We start from the raw sequence: 10026 nt of genomic DNA, 5'->3' as shown, positions 1-10026 counted from the left end.
TCTCAGAAGTGGTGTTTGCAACTGACTGCTCTCAACTGGTGAAGATGGTGTCTACACCAACAGAATGGCCGGCGTTCACTACACACATGGAGGAGTTTCTGCGATGTAAGGAATTTTTTCATCCCTTCACTATTCAGCATATTCCGAGGGTACAAAACACAATGGCGGACAAGCTGGTACGAGGTGGTAGAAATCAGCCTGCTACTATGGTTTATGTTGATTCGATTCCTCCGAGGTGGCTCTTAGATCAGGAATCTACTTAGTTTCGTTTTAGCCTTTTGTCGTAAAAAAAAATAATAATTCTCATTTAATCTGCTATCCAAGTTTCCAAATGACAGAATCTGGGAATGATAAAGAAATACAGTAATTAAATATGTAAATAAAAAAAAATATTTAATCTGTTATCCTTGTTTCCAAACAACTTTCATTTACTCTCCTATCTAAGTTTTCAAACAGTACCAAAAGGTATTTCAATTTTAATAATATTGATATTGAATATTGATATTCCAAAATATATATATATATATATATATATACATATACTTTATACTTTTAAGTATATATATTATACTTTAAAGTATATTGGTATGTGTTTAAAGTAACGTCTATACTATAAAGTATATATATTATACTTTAAAGTATATATTGGTATGTGTTTTTAAAGTATATATATTATACTTTTCTTCTCTCATAATTATTTTGTGTAAGAAACTATGCTGTTAGATATCATCACAGGAATATATATGGGGTAGGAAAGGATAGGAGATTGGGAAAAAAGGACGACGAGCCAATATTAGTCCCAACAACAGTTTATTCTCAAAATAAAGGAACTGAAATGAAGTCACAAAATTCAAAAATCTACTAATTATAAAATAAACAAAGTCCCAAACATATCTACACAGTCTCTCTCTGGCTAGATTTTGGGTTGGCTCGCAAAATATTTAATGAAACTATTTTTTGGTAAAACTTTTAATTTCAAAAGTATTTTTTGATGTTCCATGGATACATGTTTGTATCCTACTCTGAGATTGGGTTGTTAACCTGTTAAGGGAAAAGAGTATCCACGAAGATACTTAGAGTCCACTCCTGATTCACGAGCCAATGCCACACGCCCAGTTCTTGCAACCTACGATTGATTCATTGCAAATTAGTAGACATCAACACGATGCATACGTTATACAAGTAACTACGTTTCTCAAACTGATTTGTGTTCTACGCACAACAAGACATATTTATTAGCAACTAAGACTTGCAAGTTATAACATAGAGTAAGAGATGAAAACTAACTTCGCATATACCGTAGGGCTCCAACAACCTTTGCAGTGCAACCATCTTGTCAAGATCCCCAGTAAGCTAATTCCACAGCAAACAAATTTCAGCAACAAATACCAAAAAAAAAACAAAGGGAGAAAAGGATTTAAATGGAAAATTACACCTCGAATAGAAATTTAAGTTTATGATGAATGCAATTTACCTGCAAAGTAATAGTATGATCAGATACGTCAACAGCTTTAGCCCTGAAAATACTAGCAATGTCCAGGACATCTCTTCTCGCAGCAGCGTTCACAGCAATCTTAATCAGCATCAGTTCTCTTTCAGCAAATGGCATATGAGTAAGATCATGGACCTGCAGAAAAACCCCCACAAGATTAATAACTGCCAGGTATAGCAAAAGGTAAAAGAGCAAAGGGTAGAGACATCAAGAGGATTCAAACTGTTATATATATAAACTATCATCCTACCTCATGCACATCTACGAGTTTGTAAAGTTGCTGCACCAATTTGCTGACTGATTCATCTGTCGCAGGAACAACTGTTGTAATGCGTGAAATTCCCTCTGTTTCAGCATGTCCTACAGCCAAGCTCTAAACCAAAAAAAAAGAAGATCGGTCAGTGTATCAGCAAAAACACTATGTGTGCGCGAAAGAAGAAAGAGAGAGATAAGGACAATACCTGAATGTTGTATCCCCTTCGAGAGAAAACACCAGTTACGAGATTAAGGACTCCTGGAACATCGTTTACAAGCAAAGATAGAGTATGTGACCGTAGTCCACTCGTCTGAAACATCAGAAAAGAAAGGACTATCATCAATGAAACAAAACAACCTACGGAAGTATCTATAAAATCAACATATATCTAATCTAGCAACAAGTTAACTTACATCTTCTTCGGTGAGAAGTCCCCAGTGAGCGTCAAGAACACGATGTACCATTAGGTCAGAAGCTTCCTCAACGGGATAAACATCTCCCTGCATTTAAAAGCAAACAAAACTTTCAACACTGGGTGGGTGAATAGCAAACTTGTGAAAGATATTTAATTTAGCAAGGGGTAGAAAAACAAAAGGGTATTGATTTTTTTTTTTTTTTGAGAGAAGAGAAGCACAAACCCCTGTTGTTTTTTCGGTTGGAGGAACCACAGCTCCTTTTTTGCTACCTCGAAGAACACTAGCAGGTGCTTGCTCCTTGAGATCTGGATAGGACGCTGCTGAAAATCGCCAAAATGGAGCAGTAGCACCCATCTTCTCCCTTCTCAGTGCTATCTGTAATTAAAAATCATCATCCCATATTCCCTAAATCAGTGAAAGTCCACAAACTGGATGATAACAATCCACAACCTTTCCTGTCCTGACAATCTCTCTGATCTGAAACTTTCTCAAATTCCTTTCAACAGCAATCATTTTCCCAGGATCTCCAGTTACCTGCAAGATAGTGTACAAAATGAATAATAAAGACTAAAATATGTAAATTAGAGAAACCCATTTTTTATCACATTTTCTCATAGTAAGGTAAAAAGAGCAATATGTGTATGATATTTGATTGTCCAACTATCATAAACAGCATTGACCACTGCCACAGAAATCAGGACAAACAAAAAAGTTCAAATTCAGAATATTGGCATAGTATGGTCGAGTGAAGCAACTTGTTCAAGAAATTTCTCGTTATATTAAGTTAGTGGGTAGTCAAATATATTTAAGGAGGTACACAATACACAAACATAAATTGAATCTTTGTCCCAAAACGAAGCTATCATCAGTTTCAAATGGCAGCGAAAATCCAACCACACTCGATAGAAACTTTCAAATGCTAAACTAGGCAATAGTGTGTGAAGAAAAAAATATTGAGAACAGGACAAAATCATAAGCAGACGTACCTCAATAGTCAATGCATGTTCGGCAATATCTACAATTCTGGCTCGGAATGTATCAACTAGCCACATGATCTGTAAATCCATTCAACAGAAGCAGCAGGTAAATAAATCGAAAAGGAACTAAACTCCACCTCTAAGCTGAATCAAAGATTCAAAATCAACCACCTGAGTACAGAAAACCCCTAGTTTCCCAATAGGCAAGGAAGAGTACCTGTGCCCTGGATTCTGGATGAGCATTAACTTTTACAAGCATCAACTCACGCTCCACTTGCGGCTCGCTCGAGATATCTTCAACCTAATTATCAACTCAAAAAATCATTAAGAGCTGCTATTGATGACACAGTTATGATACACAGTTATGTAGAAAAAAAGTAACAACCTTGAGAACATTAACGAGCTTCTGAAGCTGCTCAATGACCTGCTGAAGCACCCTTTCAGTGCCAGAGACAACAATGGTGAAGAGAGCCTTGTCTCTGTTGAGACCAACAGCAAGGCTCTCGATATTGTATCCTCTCCTCGCAAAGACTCCTGCAATCCTATTTATCATCCCGCTTTCGTCTCCGACAAACACCGAAATGGTATGCTTCCTCACCCTTGTCCAATGTTACAATCATATCCAATGATCACGAAACACTTAAAGATGCAAACTTTACAATATATAAAAAGATGTAAAACTTTTTAAAACATTGTTGTTCACTCTACTTTGATTCTGGAGTTGTCAGCGGAGCATCCGAGACCCTCTTGTCCACCCTTCTAACGATTCTCTCTGTTCCCTTTCCTGTTTCGTTGTCACGGTTAGGAGATTTATCACCGGAGAGGTGAGAAATCTTCGCCGGGAACGATACACGAGTCAAGGGTATGAGAGCGGGCGAAGAATTGGAACACGCCGATCTCAAGTTGCGAAGGGATGGGGGCGTGCTTGTAGAAATGGCCGCCATTGAAGAGACGAAGTCGAAGGTTTTTAGTAAAAAGATGAACAGAATATCGCTCTAGAGCTCACTAGAGCTCAGCTATGGAGGAAAAAGCTTAAAAGAGAGAAAACCACAAAGAGAATTTTTTCTGTTAGATTACTCGAAATGATAGTCCTGCTTTAATGTATGAACCGGAATAAACCGGGTATCTATTTACAATCACTAAATCATATTTACATAACCAACATCTAATATATCAATATTCCCTCTCAAGATGGAGCATATATGTTAATAATGTTCATCTTGTCTAAGAGATGCTGGAAGGGAGTAGGGTAGAGAGGTTTAGTATATCAGCAAGTTGGTTTGCAGACCGAACATAGAGAGTCTTGATCTGGCCAAGCTTAACTCGTTCCCGGACAATGTGACAAGCGCGTTCCATGTGCTTCGTCCGCTCATGAAATACATAGTTATTGGCAATGCGTAAAGCAGCAGTGTTGTCACAATAGAGAGGAGCAGGATCAGATATATCAATCCAAAGATCTTCAAGAAGATTTCGAAACCAAAGCATTTCTCTTATTGCATCAGACATGGCGCGATACTCAGATTCAGCAGATGAGTTAGAGACAACATCCTGTTTATTTGACTTCCAAGAGATCAAAGCCAGTCCAACAAACATACAAAATCCGGAAACACTGCGTCTAGAATCAGAGCAAGTGCCCCAGTCTGCATCTGCAAATGCAGAGAGCTTCAAGTCGGATTGTGCTGAGTAAAATAAGCATTGGCCAACAGTACCCTTAAGATAATGAAGCACTTTATAAGCGGCCTGTAGATGAGGAGCTCTTGGTGAAGATGTGTACTGACAAAGCTTGTGAACTGCGAAAGTAATGTCAGGGTGAGTGAAAGTTAAGTACAAGAGCTTCCCAATAATGCGACGATAAGGTTCTGCGTTGGGTAGCAGCTCACCATCTTCCTTGGAAAGTTTCAAACTAGGATCCATAGGAATAGAGGAAGGCTTTGAACCAAGAAGACCCGTTTCTGTGAGAAGATCAAGAACATACTTCCTTTGACAGATGCTAATACCAGCAGAGGACCGAGAAATTTCCAAACCGAGAAAATACCGGAGAGTTCCCAAGTCTCTGAGTTTGAATGATGCCTGCAATGCTGTTTTAAGAAGCTCAGTAGCCTTATCGCAGCTATTGGCTATGATTATGTCATCGACATATACCAACACTACCATATAAACGCCACCAGAATTCTTAAGAAACAACGTATGATCTTCTGAAGAGGTTATGAAACCCAGCTGAAGTAAGGATTGAGAGAACTTCAGAAACCACTGGCGAGAAGCCTGTTTTAAACCATAAAGAGACTTCTTCAGCTTGCACACAGCATTGGGAGGGAAAGATTCCCCCTGTCTTGGTGAGTAACCAGGTGGTAATTCCATATAAATCTCCTCCTCTAAGTCTCCATTAAGAAAGACTTTTGAGATGTCTAACTGAGAGAGAGACCAGCCCTTTGCAGCGGCGACAGCGAGCAGAAGCTTCACAGTAGCCAATTTTGCCACAAGAGAAAATGTCTCAACATAATCCAGACCCTCTTTTTGTGTATAACCCTTGGCCACAAGCCGAGCTTTATATCGTTCCAAAGTACCATCAGCATTGAGCTTGACCTTGAAAACCCACTTACAGCCCACGGCTTGTTTCCCTACAGGTAGAGAGCAAATCAACCATGTATCATTATCTTCAAGAGCAGTAATCTCAATGCCCATAGCATCACACCATTCTTTAAATTTTCGTGCCTGATTATATGTGGAAGGCTCGGGAATAGTATTAATAGCGTTGATGAAGATCATGTAAGGATCAGACAAGGCTGCATAGGAAACAACATTAGAGATATGGTGCTCTGTAGATGAGTTTATAGCATAGCAATGATAGTACTGAAGGTGACTTGGCGGTTTAGAAATCCGACGAGTAGGTTCAACAACAGGAGCCGGATTGCAGTCAGATGCAATAGCTTTAGTAGTATGAGAAGAACAACCAATATGAGGAAAGAATGACTGAGCATCACTTGAGACTTCAGATCGATGAAACGAGAACACATCCTCATAGAAAACCACATTCCGAGAGACAAAGATGGAATGACTCTGAATATCCAATAGCTTGTATCCTTTGTAGCCAGCAGGGTAGCCAAGAAATACACAGGCTTTGGCACGATCCTGAAACTTATGGCATTGTTTAGGAGAAGTGTTTGCATAACACAAGCAACCAAAGGTTTTCAGATGTGTGTATTCAGGTTCTCTGCCATGAAGAAGCTCGAAGGGAGTCTTGTTGGATAACAGAGGAGAGGGAGTCCTGTTGATAAGGAACACATCAGTAAGAACACAATCACCCCACAGAGACAAAGGAACATGTGATTGAAATAACAATGCCCTTGCTACATTCAAGATGTGTTGATGTTTGCGCTCAACCACCGAGTTCTGTTCAGGTGTCTCAGGACAAGAGTGGAAAGAGATGATTCCTTTGCTGATGTAGAAATCATCGAAGTGAAGTTCTGGAGCGTTATCAGAGCGAACAGACTTCACCTTCGCATTAAACTGAGTCTCAACCATCGTGATGAAAGAAGGAAAGACCCGAAGAACATCACTCTTGAGCTTAAGTAAATAGATCCAAGTAACACGGGTATGATCGTCCACAATTGTAAGGAAATAACGATGACCATCCTGAGTTGTTTCTAAAAATGGACCCCAAGTATCTATGTGTAAAAGCTCAAAGGGTTTGGAATAGATGTTCTTGTGTATGGGAAAAGGCAATTTCTTCTGTTTAGCTCTTTGACAAATACCACAATGTACCAATCATTTATTTTTAAACTTCGAAATTCCAAGTACATTTGTGAGAGAGTCTAAACGTGTAAAAGAAGTATGGCCAAGACGGCGATGCCAAACAGATGCATCAATAACTGAGTTCGTAACAAAAGAAGGAGAAGCAGCATCTTCACAAGCTGAATCTTCACCATCCAAGATATATAAGTTTGCTATCCTTCTACCTCTTCCAATCATCAATCCCTTTGAAAGATCATGTATCAGACAAAACTCAGGATCAAAGATAATCCAAGAAACAAGATCGGTAGTCAAAGAACTGATACTGAGCAGGTTCAAGCAGAATTCAGGGATGTATAAAACATTCTTCAAAGTAATGTCTGTGTTCAGAACAACAATACCAGCGCCAGCAATTCTAACAGTCTGTTTAGTAGGAAGATTCACATGATGATTGACAGATGTGTCAAGCTCAATGAATAAAGACTTATCATGAGTAACATGGTGTGTTGCTCCAGAGTCAATGATCCAAGTTTTCACATTTGTCACACACGCAGAAACAGTAAGGATACCAATGAAACTGAATGTGGAAGGTGAAAAGGAAATACCAGAAGGTGACTGACTGGGAGAAACAAACGAGCTGGTGGTGACGTTATTAACAGAAGAGGAAGGCTGAAGTTGAGAAGAGAAGTAGGCAATGAAATCCTGAATCTGATCTTTGGAGAGATTGCCAACCAAAGAATCCAGATTGCCACCAGAAGCTTTGTCTGAAGCAGTGACAGTAGCAGTGACAGCCGAGGAGGAGGTTGGCTTGCCATGAATGGGTTTTACTTTCTTCCAGCCAACAGGGTAACCGTGAAGTTTGTAACAACAATCAACTATATGCCCTGAAAATCCACAATGAGAGCATGTAGGGCAATTTTTCTTCTTCTGAAACGCATTCAAAGCCCCGGGCATAGAGTCAGGATTAACAATGGTCTGTGGAGTAGACAACAAAGAAGGCAAAGGCTGAGAAGAGCTCAAGTGATAGGCAGCAGGAACATGTGAGTTGAACTGACGCTGGCTATCATCTTGATCGAGAATGTTACAGATTTCAGCCAAATCTGGAAGAGGTTTCTTCATAATGATCTGACTACGAATGACTGAATACTTCTCATTCAACCCAGCAAGAAACTTTATTATGCGAGAACGATCCACACGAGCTTGAGCTTGACGCTGACCAGCACAGTTAACAGCATTGCAACAAGCACAAGGATCAAAAACTTTAGAACAATAAAGATTATCCCAAAGCGTTTTCAGAGTGGTGTAATACACTGAGAGATCCATCGAACCTTGACGTAGATCCTGGATTTGCTGAACCAACTGAAAGGTTCTGGGTAAGTTGGTTTTATGAAATCGATCATGAAGATCTTTCCAAATCTGAGCAGCGTCATCAAAGGACAGAATACTACCATAGATTTGTTTTGAGACCGAGTTCAGGATCCAAGATTTAACCATACTATTATACCGAGACCAAATCCGGAAAAGAGGGTTACCTACATCAGGGCGAGGAGGAGAGTTGTCGATAAAGGCGATTTTGTTCTTTGCGTCCAAGGCGATCTTCATCGCATAGTTCCACTGGCCATAGTTCGATCCATCAAGCTGAACAGAGATGATAATCAAGCCTGGATGATCGGCGTGATTGAGGAATAGCGGAGAGTGAACGCTATCTGGGTTCATCATGGCGGAAAGAGCTAACGAAGACTCCGTAGATGAAGCCGAAAGAGCTTCAGGCGGAGGGTTCGAGCTACCAGCTCGTGTGAAACGGCCAGATCTGCGAGTGTGACGAAGAGAGACGACCATCGTAACAACGAATCACAGAAACGAAGACGACGAAAGAACAGAGGAAACCGGAATCGATAGAACAGAGAAAACCGGAAACGAAGAATCGATGTTGAGCTAGAGCTCAACGCTCTGATACCATTTTAGTAAAACAAACGATGAACAGAATATCGCTCTAGAGCTCAGCTATGGCGGAAAGAGCTCAAAAGAGAGAAAACGACAAAGAGAATCTTTTCTGTTAGATTACTCGAAATGATAGTCATGTGACTATATACACTTGCTTTAATGTATGAACCGGAACAAACCGGGTATCTATTTACAATCACTAAACCATATTTACATAACCAACATCTAATATATCAATAACTTTTGAGGGTTGAAGAAGGAATGGCAGGTGAAAGTACGGAGACCACTCTCGAATCCTCAAACGCAAAACGTGATAAGAGAGGTTTTGAGCATTTAGATCTTCTTGTCATTTGGTTTATGGTTAGGTACCGGTTCCGGTTCCGTTTTCGTTTCCTGGGTTTTTAAGTTGTGGTTATAGAACTATAAGAACGGTTAGAATATTTGTCAAATTCAGTTCAAGATTTTTTTTTCCTTTTAATTTTAGTTTGGTTCTAATAAATATATTGGAAATTGGTTTATTTTCATCCTGATTCGATTCAATTTTTAAGATAATTTTTTAACAAAAATCATCTATGATTTAGATCGTCATACTAAAATATTGGATGACTAAAATAATTTTATATAATTCAGATAAAAATTAGGTTGTTTGGTTATTTTAGATAAAATATTTCTAAAGTTGAATATTTTTAGATTAGATTATGTATTTTTGAATTGTATTTCAAATGTTTAGATGTCTATTTGGTTTTCTTGTCAGTTTTAGTTTTTCGGGAAATGAAAAATAAGAACCATTAGCTGTGAATTTCGTTACGGTTCTTTTGATTTGGTTAGGTTCTTTTGGGATTCAGATAAAAACATCTGGTCTGTCTAAACGTGCGTCATACAGTGGTACTGTCCAAATGTGGGTCATACGAAAACGTTAGAATTTCTTAAAGAAAGCTCAAAAGGCCTCGACTGGATTATGCCGACATGTGAGCCTTTTTCACTAGCATCTCTCAATTAAAACAATTTCCCAGGGTTTAAAGTTTCATCATTACAAGAAGTTTAGGGGTAATTTCATAATTTGAAAATAAAATAATTATAGCAACCGAAATAAGTGGACAGCGATCAACAACAGCCCAACTTTACGCGGGAGTTGCCAAACAATGATTGGAAGCAAAAGTCAAACTAAAGTCATAACCTCACCCAATAATATCCCAATTAAATCTAATTAAT

General features: G+C 38.9%; 2 protein-coding genes across 2 annotated transcripts; both read right to left on the bottom strand.

The window, feature by feature from the left end:
• Positions 1–793: 793 nt before the first annotated feature.
• On the bottom strand, positions 794–4215 carry LOC106380488 (acetolactate synthase small subunit 2, chloroplastic). The gene is made up of 12 exons (XM_013820259.3): positions 3850–4215; positions 3527–3740; positions 3359–3442; positions 3151–3219; positions 2615–2698; positions 2387–2539; positions 2162–2248; positions 1954–2058; positions 1743–1865; positions 1475–1627; positions 1288–1353; positions 794–1126 (listed from the first exon to the last, which is right to left on the bottom strand). Exons 1-12 carry the CDS (start codon positions 4083–4085, stop codon positions 1037–1039), a joined length of 1464 nt encoding a protein of 487 aa, XP_013675713.1. The 5' UTR covers positions 4086–4215; the 3' UTR covers positions 794–1036.
• Positions 4216–4439: 224 nt separating this feature from the next.
• On the bottom strand, positions 4440–9836 carry LOC125586262. Its single transcript, XM_048756156.1, has one exon. The coding sequence runs from the start codon at positions 8707–8709 to the stop codon at positions 6907–6909; it is 1803 nt and encodes a 600-aa protein (XP_048612113.1). The 5' UTR covers positions 8710–9836; the 3' UTR covers positions 4440–6906.
• Positions 9837–10026: the final 190 nt, after the last annotated feature.

Source organism: Brassica napus, chromosome C4, assembly GCF_020379485.1.
Source record: "Brassica napus cultivar Da-Ae chromosome C4, Da-Ae, whole genome shotgun sequence".
Lineage (NCBI taxonomy): Eukaryota > Viridiplantae > Streptophyta > Magnoliopsida > Brassicales > Brassicaceae > Brassica > Brassica napus.
The sequence above is the reverse complement of the archived record's forward strand: the minus strand, read 5'-3'. Positions and strand labels throughout refer to the sequence as shown.

Coding starts and splice junctions, on each gene's coding strand:
- LOC125586262 (XM_048756156.1), bottom strand. CDS start 8,709: ATGGTCGTCTCTCTTCGTCACACTCGCAGATCTGGCCGTTTCACACGA.
- LOC106380488 (XM_013820259.3), bottom strand. CDS start 4,085: ATGGCGGCCATTTCTACAAGCACGCCCCCATCCCTTCGCAACTTGAGA. Junction 2,059..2,161: donor GACTTCTCACCGAAGAAGAT/GTAAGTTAACTT, acceptor CTGATGTTTCAG/ACGAGTGGACTACGGTCACA. Junction 1,354..1,474: donor ATCATACTATTACTTTGCAG/GTAAATTGCATT, acceptor CTGTGGAATTAG/CTTACTGGGGATCTTGACAA.